We start from the raw sequence: 20,540 nt of genomic DNA, 5'->3' as shown, positions 1-20,540 counted from the left end.
TACAGTTTACATTCAAAATTTTTAAAGATTGAGGGCTGCACTTGGTTTCGTAATTTTTTATTCTTTAGTTTAACATGTGGAGTTTTCGTTTCATCCCAACCAGACAAGTTGCCGTCTACTCTCAGTCGATTGTAAAGAAGTTTTACTTTAGCACCATTCTCTCTCTCAGAACTTTTCCAAAGCTTCTTGCATGTTTAACGAACCTTGAATGAAAAATCTTCAGATATGGACAATGCAGAGCCCTTTAACTTTCGAGAAACCTTTAAGATAGACATCTCACGATAATGAATGAACTTAAGGATCACAGGTCTGCCTTTGTTTTCAATTACCTGGCCAAGCCTGTGACATCTTTCAACAGCAGTCTTTGTTATACCTAACTTATTGTCTAAAATTTCTTTGACAGGTTCTTGGAACATCTGAGAGGTTTCCTTGTTTGGCTCTTTCATGCTGTAAATGATCAAGTTATTTCTGTGGGTACGATTTCCAACATCATCCACTTTGTCCTCGAGGGATGCTATTTGGGATTGCATTTGAGTCATTACCTCCTCCATTTCTGTTACTTGCTTAGGCAACAGGCTAATTTTATTCATGTGATGCTCAATGGCATCAACATGTTCGGTTAGCGTGCTGAATTTCTCTATAATGTCTCTGTGATTGGCCTGTACGTCCTGAATAGCTGCTTTCATTGTCTTTGGGCCAGCAAGTAACTCAGATAGCATTTCTTTCTCCGTAGGAAGACCAGGATTAGCTTCAACATCACTGCAAGCCAAGCCAACAGATTAGCAGGGATTGGTGCGACACAAGCAAAAAGAACTTTAACACACAGTGGGCAAGGCAGCAGCAGCAATAAAGGGTCATCATCACAATAACATGGAGCAGGAAGGTACCTACAGTCAAACATGGCTATATAGAACTCGAAAAAAAATGCCTATCAGTTCAATATAGAGCATAATTCGATATAAGCCTGCTAAATAATTGGATGTCATAAAAGTGCATACCATTTATAAAATCACTTTATTAATGAAATTAGCTTAGTTTCACATGAAATAGTTCTGCATATTTTTCTGCTTGGGCAATTTCGCTGCCTACGACGCATGCACTTCTCCACATTGTCTAAAGAGTCGGAGCAGCTGAGGCCACAACCTTCTGCATTCACGCAGAAGCACTGGACTAGTGGGAGCGCACCAATCACTTTGGAGGATGTGGGCAAAGGGCCATCGTTGCTTTCCTCATTGTGCCCACTTTCACTTGTGCTCGGTACGATGTCGGCAATGTAGTCTTCGTTTTCAGGCTCTTCCATGGTCGCGACACCATCACTTGTACTCACAAACTTATTCATTGTTGATTCGTCAACAGCTTCCGGAAATTCTGACAGCTCGCTCCAAACTTCGGCAACACCGGCAACAGCTTCGTCGCATTCATCAGAATTTACAGTCATCACCGAACATGTGGAAGCCGGCACGGCTGAAGCAATTTCGTATGAACCACTCGTACACGGCCGTGCATACGCGTCGGGCTCCATAGGCACCGGGGCACGAGCTTGGCCGCTTTAGCCCTAATCTCCCCCTTATTCTTCAGGATCGTGCTGAGAGTGCTCCTTGGAATCTTGCACGCTGCGACCCAGAGATCTGAACGGGCTATGCCATTTGTGATTTGTGACGGTCTGCTTTACCACAAGAATTATTCAAACAACGGTGCTCCACTGCTGCTCGTCATCCCAAAATGCCTGTGCCTTGCAGTACTTCGGGCCATGCACGAAGAGTTTACATCTGGGCACCTTGGACTCGCTCGAACGCTCCACCGCCTCCGACAACGTTTCTAATGGCCTCAGTCATGAAAGACAGCCAAGTAGTATGTCGCCAGCTGTGATGCCTGCCAGTGCCCAGGGTGTCTACCAACCGGGGAAACCGGAAATTCTCAGGGATCTTGAGTAGTCTGGAAAAACTCAGGGAAAACTCAGGGAATTTGTGTCTCTATCAGGGAAAATTAGCTGTAACATTATTGAAAGGGTCGAAAGCCGTGGTAATGCTGGCTCGAGTAACAGACAGGAATCGTAATGAATTGTCTTTGACGCCCTGTCGTCGGCTGGAGGAGTTGCCAGTGTACAGTCAATGACCGACTTTTCAGATTCCCAATGATTTGGACGGCTTCACGGCACCACCACGTACCCCATAGAGTCAATGTATCAGGACGTCTGAAATAGCGGACGCAAGAACTCTTCGCCTTCTGATTTTCCGGACGTTTTGCCGTCACTGCAAATCCGAAACACCATTAATCAAAGCTACCACTGCTACCATATTGATTATCTCGCTGCCTCGAACCGGCACTCTCGCACGCGGATCTGCTGGCAGCCGTAGCCACCACTGCGGCAACACTAGGCCTAGCTGCTTCGACGTTCGCTATGAAGCTTCTTGCCATTGAGTGCCGCGTTTTTTATTGAAAGAATTCGCTGCTGTCAGCAATGGCATGGACTCCGCCTTTGTGGTCCTCGTGATTGGCTAAGGAGCTTGGAAAGCACGGTGCGTTGCATAATGACAGTTCCTGAAAGTCAGCTTTGCCTCTCTGCAGAAATGTTACTTGGAGCATACGCAAAAGTACTGCAGTGAAGCATAACAAGCATGGGAAGGGGCTATTGCCACGGGACACCGTGTGTATTCCTTAATTATGCATGCGTGCACCTGGTATTTCCTGTCACAGTACGAGCACCAATAGGCCTAATACGCATATCAACAGGCCTGCAGAGCATTTTGATATGCGTTTGTGGCGGATTGAGCCCTTAAGGGCAGTAAATGACATGCATTTATTTTTTACAACTGGCCGATTTTTCGTACGTTTTCGCGGCCCCTAGGGAGTTCGAAAAATTTGACGTGGACTGTGCAACTGACCAAGAAGATGCTTCAAATGGTCCTTGGGGCGAACGAGTGGCAGGAGGAGGACAAGAACTGAAAGGGCCTATGCATTGGGGAATGAACAGGAAAGGAAGTGTGCTTCTGCCGTTTTGAGCTCAAAAAACAAAGTGTTGGCTGATGCAGAGATGCAGATGTCCCTCATCCAAACCAAAATCAACTCTTTAAGGCAGTGAAACACAACACTGAGGCGTTGTACACAGGCTGAGAGTAGGTCAGGACAGTTGAGGTTGACTTAGAAGCTGTTGAGAGAGAATTTCAGTTGTGACAAAGTTTGGGCCTCATATCACTGAGCAGCTTGCTATCAGTTGATAGAAATAGCTCATATTCGAAAATATTTGCTTCTGTGTGCATCTCCTTTTTATTTGTATTTGAGAATGTCCGACTCAATTTGCAATTTCTTTCGAAACATTTTACTTGCTGTGCATTTTACTAACACTTCCCTTCTATTCTTTTTTTTAAATAACATAAACACTACTTTTTAGTATTCAAATTGGATTAAGGCGTTTCTTTTTAAAAATTTTTTTTCATATGTTTACTAGAGAGTGACAGCATCGGGCGATATGGTTTCAGTAGGTCTTGACATAAAAGATAGTTCTGGATCACTCAGGGAATTTTGAAAAGGCACTTAGGGAAAACCTGGAAAACTCGGGGAATTTGGAAATGTCAACTTTGTAGACCCCCTGTAAAGTAATGGCTGATAACCACTGTTCTTGCAAAGATGCAAGTTGTGCACGTTGCATAATAGAAACCAAACCAGCAACGCACTTTCTGGCTCGCTCAGTGAGCTTCATCTGCCATGGAGGAAAATGTAATGCCCACGGGAGGAGTGTAGAAGAGGAAGGAGAAGTGGCGCAAGGTTCTTGGGGTATCAGCTGTTTTAGACCACCCCATGTCCTCTCTGCCCTTTTCACTGTAAATAAATCCATTCTACATCCATAGCAGTAAATGAGTGATATTGAGAAACTGAAAGGTGATAACGACGCTACTCACATGTTAAAGAAAATGTGGGCAAAATTTAATACAGATCCGAATATCGCAAATAGCGAAAACGAGGCAAGCTCAAAAAGTTGCCAAAAATTGTATTTTGATATTTTGAGAAAGAAACATTTTACATTTAAAAACCCAGATGCACCGTTCGAAAAACACAGCATACATGCTTTTTTACTAATTTCTTGCTCCATGGCAGCTCGGGCAACCGTGGTTATTTCGAGAATGCAGCTTGGCTGAACTTATGCGATTCACAATGGCGAGCACCCTCTCTGTCGTATGCAGGGACGCTAGAAAATAGCACACTTTCATGCTATTAACAGTCACTTCGTGCTCTTTAAATGCAATTTTAACCCACTTCACATTTAAATTGAGCTTTGATTTTTATTGTCATAAAGGTAGGGAAACTGAACTTCACAAAACAAATAATATCAAGAAATCAAAAATTGAAAAAAAAAAATTTTTCCACTAGCACCTCTCTTGAAACAGCAATTTTTAGTAATGAACTATCTAGTCTCTACTCATCGCCACTTTTGAAAATGTCACAGTGACCTTAGAGGCCAAAACGTGCGATTTAGGTTGCCGCCACTTGGCACGAACAATGCTTGCAGCCAGTTGTGGTGCAGAGGAGGAAAGCAGAAAGGGGTTGAAAACAATTTTTTGGCCATTACAGTGGATAGCTTGTAGAGGAACTGTTAACCTAACCTAGCCTAAAGCCCAGTGGCCTCCTCTCTTTTGGCAGGCAGGCATCCGTCGTGCTTGCCTGCAGCGCAAGTTCTTCCCTGTGCTGATGGGCACCGCACTGCGCAACAAAGGTGTGCAGCCACTTCTGGACGCGGTGGTCCAATACCTGCCCAACCCTGCCGAGGTCACCAACTATGCCCTGGACGAGAGAGACCCGTACGTATTGGCTGCCTGTCTGCACGCCTGTTTCCTACGCTGCTTCAGTTTTAGTCAGGTTCCTTCACCATGTCTGCAGTGCCAGTTAGTAGCAGTCTGTGAATATCAAATAAGGGATTTGGAATCGAATAGTGAATCGAATTAAGAAAAAAAGAGAGCTGGATATAGAATCCAATATAAGAAACTTTATCTTAAAGCTGAATGCTTACAAATCTTCGGCAAGAAAACATGGTGCGGCACATGCTTAGGAATCACCTACCATTGCATAACAAGAATTTATCAAGCTATCGGTAACCTAATTACGCAGAAATCAAGATACCGGAAAACTTTCATTTAAAGAAATTGTACTTGTAGCGGGAAACTTCATTAAATCGTGAATTTCAATAATTGGAGGTTTTAACATGTTTCTGATTAAGGCTTTCTGATTCGCCCTCATACTAAAAGATTGTGTATTTAGTTCATGTTAGCTTTGGAAAATTGAATCATTTCTGCCACAGTCAAATCTCGATATAACAAGTTACAAACCAGCTTTCAAGAAATTTGGATGACAAAGCCATTTAAGCCTTAGTGAACGAGATGAATGAGGTATGGGAGGAGAGTGTTGTACAGGAGAGTTGGAAGAAGGCCACAGTGGTCCTAATCCCCAAGCGAGGTAAACCATCCAGCTTGGAGAACCTCCATCCTATCTCCCTTACTTCTTGCATTAGCAAAGTAGCAGAACATGCAGTACATAACAGGATATCGAGACATATAGAGCGGAATGAACTAATATGGTTGGTTTCATTCCCTTGCTTTCAACGCAGGATGTCCTGCTCCTGCTCAAAACACAGATAATTAACTCTCAGAGCAAAGATGTAAAAGGGGTCCTCGCACTGGATCTATCCAAGGCCTTCGATGCAATTACACATTACTATATCCTTAACCCTTTGAAGGTCAATGACGTAAATATACAGCACCAAGAACAAGTCCAAAAATGGTCGATGCCGTATATTTATGGCGCCGTCTGTACGTTTAAAAAGCGCGCCAATTTCCTAACTTTTTCTTTTCTGTCATGTGCTGCCATTATGTGGGAATACAGGGAAATTTTTCACGCGCATCCCTTTCTTGGTTTTCGTTGCATGGTTTGTTTTAGCGCTAGTTTGCTCCCACGCGTCTATATACTACCGCTTGCGCATTGGCACGCGTGCAGGCAGGTGGCGGTTTGGGTTTTGTTTTCGCTGGTGGTTTCGGCTTCTTGCGCTTGCAAAACTGATGGCTATGTCGTTACTAATTGCTCAAAGGGTGACTGCTTGTTTCTCGTCCGTTTAGTGCTCACAGGGGTGCGCATAGGAAGGATGCCGCCGTGCATGGGTTTCCGTTTTTCGTTTTCTTTTTTGGAGACTCGTGAAGACTAATTGCCCTAGCTCGTAGGCGATAAGGTGAAGATTAGCGGAAGTTTGTCACACATTTTGCTTTTTTGACGGGCACATAACCACACAGTTTTCTTCAGTGCGTGCATCTACACAGTTCGATTACGCTATGGGCGTACATATTAGTGTAAGAGAAGGAACATTTGAGACTTGTGAAATATTCTCGTGTGCGGATTTTAAAAAGCCTTGAACTATGTGCATAAAAATGCATCAAATATTTTTATTCTGATAAGTTTATTTCCTTTTTGTATTGTTGTTATTCATGAATGAAGAGTGCATATATACCAATGCGAAATATTTTTTTCTCACTTTACGGTCACCCTAGAAAAATTATGGTAAATTTTTTTCGAAATAAGTCCCTAAAAAGAATTGGAATCTGAAATAAAAAAAAAATCAACCCTGGGGGGTCGCATATGGAAAAAAAAAATCGACCCTCAAAGTGTTAAGGAGATATCGACCTTGAACTTAGGAGTTAAATTCTTCTCCTTCGTTGCATCCTTCCTCGAGAACAGGACGGCGGCCATAGAGTAGAGGCAACCAGTCTCGGAATCTTTCACACTCGGAACAAGGGGTACTCCCCAAGGGGCAGTTATCTCACCCCTTCTGTTTAATATAGCAATGCGCAAGTTGTCGGAAAGCCTTGCAGCAGTTCCTTACATAAGTCATGCATTATATGCTGACGATATAACAATCTGGTGTCCTGGAGGATCGGAGGCAACAGTCAAACATGCTCTACAGGAGGCTGTGGATGTTAGAGTCTTTCTTGAAAGATATGGGACTGACACACTCACCTGGAAAGTCGGAACTCCTGCTGTACACACAGGCTAGACGAGGTGCTAGGGGACTCACCCCACTCGATCACGTGCACATTAGCATTCGTACCAGAGATGGGCACATCATCGTGAGAGTCATCATCATCAGCCTGGCTACGTCCACTGCAGGGCAAAGGCCTCTCCCATACTTCTCCAACTACCATGGTCACATGTTAATTACAGCCATGTTGTCCCTGCAAACTTCTTAATCTCATCCACCCACCTAACTTTCTGCCGCCCCCTGCTACGCTACCCTTCCCTTGGAATCCAGCCCGTAAGCCTTAATGACCATCGGTTATCTTCCCTCCTCATTACATCTCCTGCGCATGCCCATTTCTTTTTCTTGATTTTAACTAAGATGTCATTAACTCGCATTTGTTCCCTCACCCAATCTGCTCTCCTCTTATTCCTTAACGTTGCACCCATCATTCTTCTTTCCATAGCTTGTTGCATCCTCCTCAACTTAAGTAGAACCCTTTTCGTAAGCCTCCAGGTTTCTGTCCTGTAGGTGAGTACTGGTAAGACACAATTGTTCTTTTCTTTTGGTAAGACAAACACTTTTCTTTTGAGGGATAATGGCAACCTGCTTTTCATGATCTGAGAATGCCTGCCAAACGCACCCCAGCCTATTCTCATTCTTCTGATTATTTCAGTCTCGTGATTCGGATCCGCAGTCACTGCCTGCTCTAAGTAGATGTATTCCCTTACTACTCCCAGTGCCTCGCTACCTATCGTAAACCGCTGTTCTGTTCCGAGACTGTTAAACATTACTTTAGTTTTCTGCAGATTAATTTTATACCCACCCTTCTGCTTTGCCTCTCCAGGTTAGTGCGCATGCATTGCAATTGGTCCCCTGAGTTACTAAGCAAGGCAATATCATCAGCGAATCGCAAGTTACTAAGGTATTCTCCAGTGATTCTTATCCCCAATTCTTCCCAATCCAAGTTTCTGAATATCTCCTGTAAACACGCTATGAATAGCATTGGACAGATCCGTATCTCCTTGCATGACACCCTTCTTTATTGGGATTTTGTTGCTTTCCTTATGGAGGACTACGGTGGCTGTGGAGCCGCTATAGATATCTTTCAGTATTTTTACATACGACTCGTCTACACCCTGATTCCGTGATGCCTCCATGACTGCTGACGTTTCGACTGAATCAAACGCTTTCTTGTAATCAATGAAAGCTATATATAACAGTTGGTTATATTCCGAGAGAGTAGACTCTATCAAAATCCTAGAGCTTTCAATAGACTCAAAGGGCTGCAATGCTAAGACTATCTCACCACGAAAACTGAGAACATTCTTATATTAATAATGAGAGTGTCCAACGGTAAAGGTGGCATAGGTGAGGATATATTCCTTAGGGCTCACCATGCTTTCCTCATGAGCCATGTCATTATATAGTTGCGGCCCTCAATTGGACCAAAACGGAAATAGATAAATTAAACATGCTCATACGCAAAAGTGTAAAAAGGGTGATCGACATGCCAATGATGGCTAGCACAGAGAAACTCATGATGTTTGGATTACACAACACAACTGTGGAGTTAATAGAAGCATAAAGAGCAGCACAAATTATTAAATTATCAAACTCCAAAGCAGGCAGAAGACTGCTGGATGCGGCAGGCTTCCATCCTAGCTTCAATCAGGGAGATACCACACAACTTGATATTGAAACAAGAAACTCCTTTATCGTAGGCCCTTTTCCAAGAAATGTCCACTCCCAACACAGTAAAGGTTGAAAAGTAGCGAGGGCTAGAGCTTTCTTAAAGAACATATCCAGAACGCAGACGTTTGTTGATGCAGCGCGACACGCCAGGGCCGACAAGTTTTCCGTAGCAATAGTCAATGACAGAGGAGAACTCTTCTCGGCAGCCTCGCTGTAAACCTCCTCTCGGTCAACGTGGTGGAACAGGCTGCTGCAGCTCTCGCATTACTTGACACAAAACGCACTGTGGTGTACACGAACTCCTGAGCAGCTGTTAGAACGTTTGCATCAGGATTGATAGCCAAAGAAGCAGTCAGGATTCTGAACGGCAAACACTCCTCTGACATTGTTCACCAAATAGTCTGGTTCCCAGCTTACATGGGACCAGACGTATTACCGGGTCACCTGAACCCCAATGAGATAGCCCATGACCGTGTCCGAGGTTTCGTATGCCGCGACGGGATGGTGTCTCAGGTGAGTTCGGGAGAGCTCGTCCACAGTGATCCACTAGTTACTTTTCATGAAATCACCTCTCATTACAGAGGGAATAGGCAGAGTTTTCCCTTCCCCCATCATAAGCTCAACAGACCATAAGCTAGCATGCTCTGCCTCTTCAGACGGGGTCCTACCCTTCTAGGGGCTTTCCGAACATGCTCCACCTGACCCGCCGTGGTTGCTTAGTGGCTATGGTGTTGTGCTGCTAAGCACGAGGTCGCGGGATCAAATCCCAGCCACAGCGGCCACATATCAATGGGTGCGAAATGCGAAAACACCCATGTACTTAGATTTAGGTGCATGTTGACCCCAGGTGGTCGAAATTTCCGGAGTCCCCAACTACGGCAGACCTCATAATCAGAAAGTGGTTTTGACATGTAAAACCCCATAATTCAACATGCTCCACCCAGACATTCATCCACTCTGCCCAGACTGTGGCCCTCAATTTTGCTCATTAAGTCACATGCTCTGGCAGTTCCCTATGTTATAGGGTTTTAACGGAGAAGACTGGAACAAAGGCCATCACAGACCCCAGACAAGACGTCCAGCTCTTGGCTGTCCAGAGGGCCTGTGAACAAGCGGAGAGGCATGGCCTCCCTGTTCCGACATGGGACTAGCCAACAGCTGAGTAGGGACCTATCTAGCAGGCCGCCTGCCTAGCTCCTCAGGACCCCAATAAAGTTTTTCACTACTACTACTACTAACGAATCACGTGGGACTGCCAAAATTCCTTTGTTATTCTGAAAGGTCGTTATAGTGAAAGTCTCAAAATTAACCTTTCCACCAATTACCCACCAGTTCATAAGTTGTCAACGTTTGAGCTATCCGCAAAAGCTTCACTGTTAGCCCGAAGCCTAGTGCCATTTTCCATAGATTTCGCCGCCACGCACCACCGAAGCACCGTATAGTAAGAGTGACGCACACAAAACAAATGCTGACGCCGAGAAAACTACCGACAAAAAGGTAGCTCCATGTCGCCTCCAAAGCGCATCGTTTCTTGCTTTTTGCTTGATCCGAACTAGTATGTCAAAGTGCAAGCATGCGTAAGCAACACCACCTGGAATGTGCGAAGTGCGACCATGTGGCATCCCTGCGAGTACAAAGGTTACGTTTCTCCGCACATCTGGCAAGTATGGATGCAGAAAGAAGCGCGAAAGAAAGAGGCATGCGCAGAAAGAAGGGCGAAAGAAGGAAGAGACACTCCTCCGCTGCTAGGCGACGCTTGCAAAACTGATGCCTCGTCGCCTATTTTATCTCCCCCGTTTTTTTATTGCGCACCATTTCAGGTTTTCCGAACCTGTGCGCCACACTGTCCGCTTTCTGTGCCTTGTCATCTGCTATCCTACTGTTTCGACTGCCCTGAAGGATGCACGAAAATATAAGAATCCCCAGATTTCACAATATTAGTTCGTAGTACTGAGGTGTTGTTAACATGACACGGAAACTAAATAACGATTGTTATTCTAAAATGTTCAGTATTATCAGTGAGAAGAAAGTTTGGCATAGGACAAGCTAAGATGTGTGCACTGAAAGATAAACAGGGCAATATCATCAGCAATTTCAAAGATTTAGTAAAAGCAGCTGAAGAATTATACACTGACTTGTACAATACCCAGAGCAGCCAGGACACCTCCTTTAAAAGTAGTAATGGACAGATTACAGAGGCTCCTTCCATAACTTGCGATGAAGTTAGAAGGGCCTTAGAAGAAATGAAACGACGAAAGGTGGCAGGTGAAGATGGAATAACAGTCAATTTAATCAAAGATGGAGGAGACATCATGCTTGAAAAGCTTGCGGCCCTTTATACAAAATGTTTCATGACTTCAAGGGTCCCAAAAAACTTTTAAAAAATGGCAACATTATATTGAGCCACAAAAAGGGAGACGTTAAAGAATTGACGTCGGTGTTGTGTATAGTATTCCCCTCGCCTGTGGGAAATGCTATATTGGCCGAACCGGGCGCTGTCTGAATGAACGCTTGCTAAAGAATCGCAGGAATGCTACTTCACTTAGTGGCGCTGGTCATTTAGCCGACCACATTCGCCGTTGCTCGCACAAGCCAGCATGCAAGGTGTTTTTCAAACGAACACGTGTGTTGCGCAGATATAGCAATCAGAAAAACCGGGAAATTTTTGAAGCATTTTGTATCTCCAATGAAAACTATTACTGTGTCAGTGCTCCTTCTGTTGTACTCAGGAAAAAAGAACTTGATTATCTCAGGGCAAACGGGTGTGTCGAATCAGCTAGGTAGGGCGGGAGATGAGCAAGATTGTACTGAGTGATGTAAAAAAGAGAGGGAATGGCTTTTTCACCTTTTTTCACTTTTTACTTTTATTCCTTTCTTCTTTTGGTTTGACACATCTGATGACTGTTGCCTAGACCAAGGAAATATTATTGGGTGGTCCTGCGCACTAGCAGCCCCCCCTCCCGCCCCCCTGTGTACACAAAGCCCTGTCTTCCATGAATAAAATTCAGTTGAAGTCTGGCATTCGTGTTGTCTTTCTCTTCTCGTCCTTGTTCATTTGTGCGCTGGAACAATGTTTATATAATGCTAATCACAACCAACTAACCCAGCTGTCCATACTAAGGGCATTGGAGCTCAGCAAAGAGAGTGCGCGGCATGGAGACGCGGCGACGTTTCCAAGCCACACTTCCTGGGAAAAGGGAGAGAGAGAGAGAGTGAGGGGTCGGCACGATCGCTCGTGGGCCAGGGGAGACAAGAGAGCCAGAGAGGGCTCAAAAAACGCACACAGCGCCTTCGACGGCATATTCCGCCGATCGTTTTCCCCGCTCTCTTCTTTCTTTTCCCTTTGTCGTTCCTTCGCAGCCCCGTTGACTGCCGCTCGAACAGGCTTCGCTCGGACTGCTCCATCTGCGCATTGCGCGTTTGGTTGTGTGTACCTCTGTTTCAATGTGCCGTGTGTAGCGTGTGTGATTGCGGTCATCTGGTGAGCTACGGCTTCTGCGGACATAAAAAAAGAGGAAGAATCTGGACTTTGCAAGAAAGCTTGAAGTAATTCGGCGTGTCAAGAATGGAGAAAAGAAGTCCTCCGTGGCAGACGCATTCGGCATTCTGCGGAGTACTTTAAGTACGTTGTTAAAAAACAAGCAAGACTTCAAGCTTAAAGCAGGTGAGGAAAGTCGCTCGGGAGTGTGTCGTGTGCACCCTGCTGCTTTTGACAAAGTGGAGAAGGCACTCTATACGTGGTTTATTGAAATCCGAGAGAAAAATATTCCCGTGGATGGCCCGATGTTAATCGAAAAGGCCAAATGGTTTGCTACGGCTCTTGGCGAAGAGAACTTTTGCGGTGGCACTGGATGGCTGCAACGGTTTAAAAACCGCCACGGCATTGTAGGAAAGGCCACATCAGGCAAAAGTGGGGCTGTCAGCACCCAGGAGATGCAGCAGTGGCTTTCTGAGGAGTGGCCGATGATCACTGAGAAGTTTTCGCCTGCAGAAATCTTCAATGCAGACGAAACTGGTCTCTTTTGGCAAATGTTGCCGAATACGACACTTGCTCTTCGTAGAACCTCATGCCACGGCGGTAAAATGAGCAAAGTGCGTGTGTCGGTGCTGCTTGCAGCCAACATGGACGGCTCGTGCAAGCTACGGCCATTCGTGATCGGGAAGAGCAAGTCACCGCGCCGCTTCAAGAACTGTAAACAGCTTCCCGTCCGCTACAGCTGTAATAGGAAGGCCTGGATGACACGTCAACTTTTTGTTGAATGGCTGCAGGCTTGGGACGCTGAGTTGGGCAAGTCGGGCCGCCGAGTTTGTCTTCTGGTAGACAACTGTTCGGCCCATCAAACGGCTTGCAAGCTGCAGCACATCGAATTGAAGTTTCTCCCGCCGAACACCACACCGAGACTGCAGCCCCTCTACCAGGGTATCATAAAGGCATTCAAGGTAGGCTATCGGAAGCGACTTATTCAACGGCTCCTCATAAACCTCCGCATGGGAACCGATCTCAAGATTGACCTGCTCGGCGCGATCCAGATGATTACCAGCGCTTGGGGCGACGTGAAGCAGGCCACAGTAGCCAACTGTTTCGGCAAGGCAGGCCTTGAAGTGGCCGGAGATGAATGTCCGGAAGTTTTCGATGACGATGAGTGCTTGGAGGATGCGTTCCGCGACTTGTCCAATTTTCCTGGCGCCGTCCCGTCCGATGTTACTGAGTTACTGTTGATGACTTCACTAACGCTGACAGCGAAGTTCAAGCGGTAGCAGACCTCGCTGATGAGGAAATCGTGGCCGGAATACCTGGCGTTCAAGACGGCTATTCCAGCGATGACGAGGGCAACTGTGTTTTCAAAGAAACGCGTCCGTGCACAGCCACTGAACTGGCGTCAGCGTTCAGCCTGATTTGGCGCTGTTGCGGCGAAATGGAAGACACTGGGCTCTCGCGCCTGGACAGTCTCGAGAAGATTGAGACTAGTGTTTTAAACTTCATTTCCCAGAGGAAAAAGCAGCCCGAAATTGGTGATTTTTTTTCTGTGAAATAAAGTGCTTTCATAATGTGTGCACATGCTGTGTGATTCGCGGCTGTTCCAATCGGTAAGCCACAATTTTTTAAGATCGCGAGTGCTTTTTTGGCCTATATCTGTATATCTAATTTGCGCTATATCGAACTATTTTCCGATCCCCGTCGAATTCGATATATCCGGGTTCGACTGTGTTCATGAAGATAATTTCCAATAGAATAAGGGCAACACTTGACTTCAGTCAACCAAAGGAACAGACTGGCTTCAGGAAGGGATACTGCACAATGGATCATATCCATGTACTCAATCAGGTAATCGAGAAATCTGCAGAGTACAATCAACCTCTCTATGTGGCTTTCATAGATTACGAAAAGGCATTTGATTCAGTAAAGATACCAACAGTCATAGAGGTACTACGTAATCAAGGACTAGAGGAAGCTTACGTAAATATCTTGGAAAATATCTACTATGATTCCACAGCTACCCTAATTCTCCATAGGAAAAGTAGGAAGATACCTATAAAGAAAGGGGTCAGACAAGGAGGCACAATCTCTCCAGTGTTATTCACTGTGTGCTTTGAAGAAGTATTCAAGCTATTAAATTGAGATGGCTTAGGGGTAAAGATCAATGGCGAATATCTCAGCAACCTTCGGTTTGCAGATGACATTGACCTATTCAGCAACACTGGGGATGAGTTACAACAAATGATTGAAGACCTTAGCAGAGAGAGTGTAAGAGTAGGGTTGAAGATTAATATGCAGAAATGAAAAATAATTATGAATAGCCTGGCAAGCGAACAAGAGTTCAGGATCGCCAGTCAGCCTATAGAATATGCGAAGGAATACGTTTATCTAAGACAGTTACTCACAGGGTACCCTGATCATGAGAAAGAAGCTTAAAAATAATAAAATGGGTTGGAGTGCATACGGCGGACATACTCAGATCCTTACTGGAAGCTTACCGTTATCACTAAAAAGAAAGGCGTACAATCAATGCATTCTACCGGTTTAATGTATGGGGCAGAAACTTGACTGACAAAGAAGCTCGGAAACAAGTTAAGGACTGCGCAAAGAATGATGGAACGAAGAATGATAGGTGTAACGTTAAGAGACAGAAAGAGAACGGTGGATCAGAGAGCAAACGGGCGTAGCCAACATTCTAATCGACATTAAGAGAAAGAAATCGAGCTGGGCAGGTCATGTAATGCGTAGGTTAAATAACCAGTGGACGGTTAGTGTTACAGAATGGGTGCCAAGAGAAGGGAAACACAGTTGAAAACGGCAAAAGACTAGGTGGAGTGATGAAATTAAGGAATTCGCAGGCGCAAGTTGGAATCGGATGGCACTGCACAGGGGTAATTGGAGATCAGAGGGAGAGGCCTTCGTCCTGCAGGGGACGTTGATGATGATGATGATTCTGAAGTTCGTAGTTCTGAAATATTTTTACATTGAAACCATAACAAGTCAGCTGGGGATTTCTGAAAAGTTCGTTAATATGGCGTTTGTAGTAACAATATGTCACTGTAGTTGTCTGTTCTTGCAAACCTATGCCTTATTATACCACACCAATTTCCAATAAGCTCAGAGCCATCTCACCTTGTACCAGTCATCACTCATGGCATTTCCTGTCAAGCAATAAGCTCAGTATTGGGGGTGGAACCTGCAAAAGAGTGGACCCTCGCTGCAAGCCCATGCCCCTTGCTACTGCAATGCCGGCTTTCCAGCAAAGCTTAGATCCAGTGGCTAAGCGTGTTTTACAGATGAAATTTCGCCAGCAGCATGAAATTATTGCAAAATTCAGCATAAAATCAAACACTTTCTTAGATGTGATAGACGTTAAGAACCATGTTTGCTTTTGCACAGCCAGCAATATATTTGTTTTGTTTCTGATATTTGTATCCAATCGAATATTCAAACATTTTCGAATACCTAGTTTTTGAATCGTGTACAAATATTAAAACATACAATATTCTATAATACTTGAAATTTTCAAATATTTGCACACTCCTACTAATGATTAATTTTCTATAAAGTTTCATGAGAATGGCTCCGATGTACAACAGCAACTGCTGATTGTACGAAGTTGCGGTTGTGAGGTCAGATCCCATTGTGAGGTCAAAGCCCACAAAAAAACGAAAGTTTTTGTCCTAGGAGAGAAGGCTCGAGTTATCACCCAGGCTGAAGCTGGAAAGCAGAAATCAACCATCGCCGAAGAATTTGGAATTTTGGCAAGCTCTCTTTCAGCAATATTGAGAAATAAGGATGCTATAGCCAAAGCTCGACCTTCCAGGACATTGGCGAAGCAAAAAAAATTGCTCAGCCAGCGCGCGAGGCTTTAGGCATGGCAGTTTACACCTGGTTCATGGAGACATGGGCCAAGAAGATCGCCTGTAGCAGTGATATTGCGCGGCAAAATCCACTGGATTATGCCTGCATGCTTGAAATAGATTACTTTAAAGAGGCGCTGAACAACCTTTTATTGCAGAGAAAATGCGCTGATGCATTTGGAGTTAAAGTAGGCTATTTCAGAAATGTGTGTTTGTGTGTATGTGTATGTGTGTGTTTGTACAGCTTTGCATTTGCGTGATTGGCGCCGCTTTCTGTACCTTCGCGAGAGCCAAGTATTGTGAAGTAACATGGCTCGTTTCTTCGATCTCCATGGCGATCTCCGCCTAGTATAGATCACCAATGCGGTGACACTCTTGTTGCCTGTGGATGAAGACGACGTCACTCTTGTGCAAATCCAGGCAAATCTGACCGCACCAAGCATTTCATTTCATTTCATTTATTTTTTCCCTTAAAGGCCCGAAAGCATTACATAATGGGGGAGCAAAATCAAGGTCAAAGAGAAAGAATAACTTGACAAAAGAGAACAGTAGCAAAAAAAAAAGAGTATGTAACAGTTAAATGTTCTTGTCACGCATATACAATGCAAAGTAAAATTCACGGAATTGAAACACGAAAGAAAAAAAATATAGATATCTATATGAAACACTCAATTAATACACGAGAAAAATACAGTGAAAAAGACATCACACGGAAAAACAAGTAAAAATAAAAAATAATCAGCAGTTCAGAGTGCCGAATTGAATATGACAGGAACCTTTTGCCCTCATGAAAAATGGTCATTTAGTTTATCCCGGAATGATTTGCGGTTAGTGCATGATGCGATGGTATTTGGCAGGCCATTCCATAGTGCTATCACGTTCGGAAAAAATGATGACTTTAGAGCTAAGGTGCGACAGTTGATGCGTGCAATGCTATGGTTATGGCTTAGGTGGCTAGACGTCCTGTGCGGGGGTTGCAGCTTTTCGTGTCTCGTGCGTGGGTGATAGAAATGATGAAGAAGACACAGGCGAGATATAATGCGGCGTGACTCGAGTGATGGGATGGCCAGGGAGTGTTTCAGCGCGGTAATACTGGTTTATACTGGTTTATACGGTAATACTGGTTACTGGTTTCAGCGCGGTAATACACAGTATGAGGCAGGGCATTGTTAGAGATTCCTTTAAGCTACTCTAAGCCTAATAATTTTTTTTTATTTATTTAGGTGAACAAGTTTTTTGGAGTGTTAGACTTTTTGGACCGTTTTTCGGTCTTTGCAAAGTCCGGAGAATCGGTCGGCGACTGTAGTCGAGGATGGCAAAAGACTAGGTGGAGTGATAAAATAAAGGAATTCGCAGGTGCAAGTTGGAATCGGTTTCTTCCAGAAGTATGGAATTATTATGAAATTCGAAAACACATCTTCACTTATTTCAGCCTGTTTATTGAACTACATCCATAAATATGCACAGTAACGGTAGGAAGAAGTGTACTGATCCAAACACCCTTCTTGATTGAAGTCAGCTGTTGGTCAACAGCAGCCGCGTACAGGAATCCTCTTTATTATGAAATAAAGCATTTAGAAGAGAATGAGGAGCAGGCTTCTGTTAGAAAGAGAGCGTTTGAGAGAAAGGTGACTTCCTGCTTAGCTTGTGAGCTCCACGTGCCGTGTACAGCAGCAAAACTTGTCCGAGATGTTCATAGCAGCGTAAACTATCCACGGACTATGTTTCTTTCACCAAGCCTGAGGGGTGGTTCAGGATCCCTTTAAGGCCAGCGTAGGTTGGCTGAACAGGTTCAAGTCTCCCCGCAGCGTCGTCGGGAAAGTTTTGTGTGGTGAAGCTGGTGCAGTGGATAATGACAGCACCACTGCATGGATGTCAGCCAGCCTCGCAGGCTTATTGAAAGACTGTGCACCATCAGATATATATATAACGTTGATGAGACCCGGCTTTTCTATGAGATGCTGCCCACCAGGGCCCTGGATTTTAAGGGCTGTGCTGCCACGGAGGTAAGCACAGTAAAAAAAAAATAACCATGCTAGTGTGTGCGAACATAGACGGTTCGGACAAGCGGCCACTTTTAGTCACTGGTAAAAATGCCAAGCCACACTGCTTCAAAGGAAATTGGAGCCTTCCCATGCTTGGTTAACAGCCAGGCGTGGATGACCTGAGCTATTTTTGGAGAGTGGATCCAGGCCTTTGACTGGGACATGGGCAGGCAAGGCCATCAGGTTTGTCTACTTTTAGACAGTTGTTCCAGCAATATCATGGAGGATGCTGAGCTGGAAAACATGCAGTTCAAGTTTTTTTCATCAAACTGCACCTCTATCATTCAACCCCTTGACCAGGGCATCATACAGAGTGTCAAGTAGACCTACCGTGAGCGCCTTATTCAAAGGCTGCTTCTGAACATGCAGTTCGGCTGCGAAACGAAAGTGGACCTCTTTATGGTGCTCCAAATAATTGCCACTTCATGGTGCCCAACGAGAAGCGCCATAATCGTCAACTGCTTCTGCCATGCCGGGTTCATCGCGGCTGCCGATACTTCAAATTCTATTAACGAAGATCGCGATGACAGCGAAGATCGCGATGGAGAGGGGTCGCCATCCGATGAAGTCGCAGCTGCATGGGCAGCCTTGCTGGAAAGTGGAGGTGTGCCCACTGATGTACATCCCAACGAGTACAGCCAAGCCAACTAGTTCTTGGTGGTGTGCAAAGATGTAACTGACGAAGAAATCCTAAAGAGCACCCGGGAACACTGTGTTTAGTCAGACGAGGATGAAACATCCGCATGACGTGAGCCCTAACCACCAACTACGTCGCAGGTCATGGACACATTTGACACCATCAGGCGTTGCACCATGTCCCAGGACGACGATGAGGCAATGGCTCTGCTGGCGCTGTGCCAGAGTCGCATTGTGCCATGGCTTGGCAAGAAGCGCAAACAGGCCAAGCTGACTGATTTTTGGAATGAAAGCTTGCTTTTTGCATCAGCGAGTCACGTGTCATCTACGTATTTGATAATATAGTGACTACGGATTTCTGCGACAAGGAAATTTTCTGCATGCCCTGTCAATTTCGTTGTAGCGAGGTTCAACTGTATAACGATCTATTGGTTATAACGACCACTTCTCAGTGCATTTACAATTTTCCAACCTTCCCTATGGAAACTGCTTCCAGACGTAGCGAACATTATTTAAATTGCTATAATGCTACAACGAACGTTTCGAACTGGGCCACAGTAAAAAGAGGGCACACGAAAAGTGACAAAGCACGGAAGCACGACCAAACTGGCCGCACCGCAGCATGTGCCTCACTCCAGTCCAACTGTGACAATTATACGGCCTTCGAGATGAGCAAGCGACCTCCTCACGCAGATTTCAGAAGTTGCAAAGAAGCTTATGCATGGTCACGTGTTTTCAAGGCACGTCTCCAAGGCAGACGTGTGCCGCGTACAGCATGAACAGCATGGCGCAGGGCGTGTGCACTAGTGTCATATCGGATGCCAGAGTGGTCTCTCTTGTTTTTGCGCAGTTGTCTGTGCGGCACCATGTGCTTTCCGCCTGTTTCAACGATTTGGAACGACCATCTATGTCTTTCTACCACGGAAGCCGCAAAGAAGCTTATGCGTGGTCACATGTTTTCAAGGCACGTCTCCAAGGCAGACATGTGTCGCGTATAGCATGAACAGCATGGCGCAGAGTGTGTGCACTAGTGTCATATCGGATGCCAGAGTGGTCTCACTCTTGTTTTTGCGCAGTTGTCTGTGCGGCACCATGTGCTTTCCGCCTGTTTCAACGATTTGGAACGACCATCTATGTCTTTCCACCATGGAAGCCGCAATGAAGCTTATGCATGGTCACGTGTTTTCAAGGCATGTCTCCAAGGCGGACGTGTGCCGCGTACAGCATGAACAGCATGGCGCAGGGCATGTGCACTAGTGTCATATTGGATGCCAGAGTGGTCTCACTCTTGTTTTTGCGCAGTTGTCTGTGCGGCACCATGTGCTTTCCGCCTGTTTCAACGATTTGGAACGACCATCTATGTCTTTCCATCACGGAAGCCGCAAAGAAGCTTGTCTGAAATATTTGCAAATATTTGCAGATATTTTTTTAAAGATATATTTGGGCGGTAATATAACTGCGCATTATGCTTGGGGGCGCAGTAGAACTGTGCAATTATGGTACTTCCTGCCACAAGGTATTTCTGAAATAGCCTATTTTCACTTCAAATGCTTTTCTCTACTTCGATAAAAAGTGGTTCAGGGCCCCTTTAATGCATTTGAAGATATTAGAACTCTTTTATTGCTAATGAAATACATGGTTTACTGATCCATGCATCACCAAAAGTTGCCATGTTAATGTAGTGGCGGCTGATGGTTTCCTCGCCCTCCACTTCCCGAGAAGCAGCGGCCTACCCAGATTCGAAAAGACAGTCATTATGCACAGAAGCAAGTACAAGATGTTGTGCCTGGTTACGGGAGCTAGAAACACAGAAACTTTTGGTGATGCAT

General features: G+C 45.0%; 1 protein-coding gene across 1 annotated transcript in view; it reads left to right on the top strand.

Annotated features, from left to right (window-relative positions):
* The window catches only part of mEFG1 (mitochondrial translation elongation factor G 1), a 179,083-nt gene that overhangs the window by 87,514 nt on the left and 71,029 nt on the right, over nucleotides 1-20,540 (top strand). The window contains exon 9 of the mRNA XM_075682792.1: nucleotides 4,639-4,796. Coding sequence (XP_075538907.1) covers nucleotides 4,639-4,796 — 158 coding nt within the window. The remainder of the gene's footprint in view (nucleotides 1-4,638; nucleotides 4,797-20,540) is intronic.

This window comes from Dermacentor variabilis, chromosome 2 (assembly GCF_050947875.1).
Source record: "Dermacentor variabilis isolate Ectoservices chromosome 2, ASM5094787v1, whole genome shotgun sequence".
Taxonomy (NCBI): Eukaryota; Metazoa; Arthropoda; class Arachnida; order Ixodida; family Ixodidae; genus Dermacentor; species Dermacentor variabilis.
The sequence above is the reverse complement of the archived record's forward strand: the minus strand, read 5'-3'. Positions and strand labels throughout refer to the sequence as shown.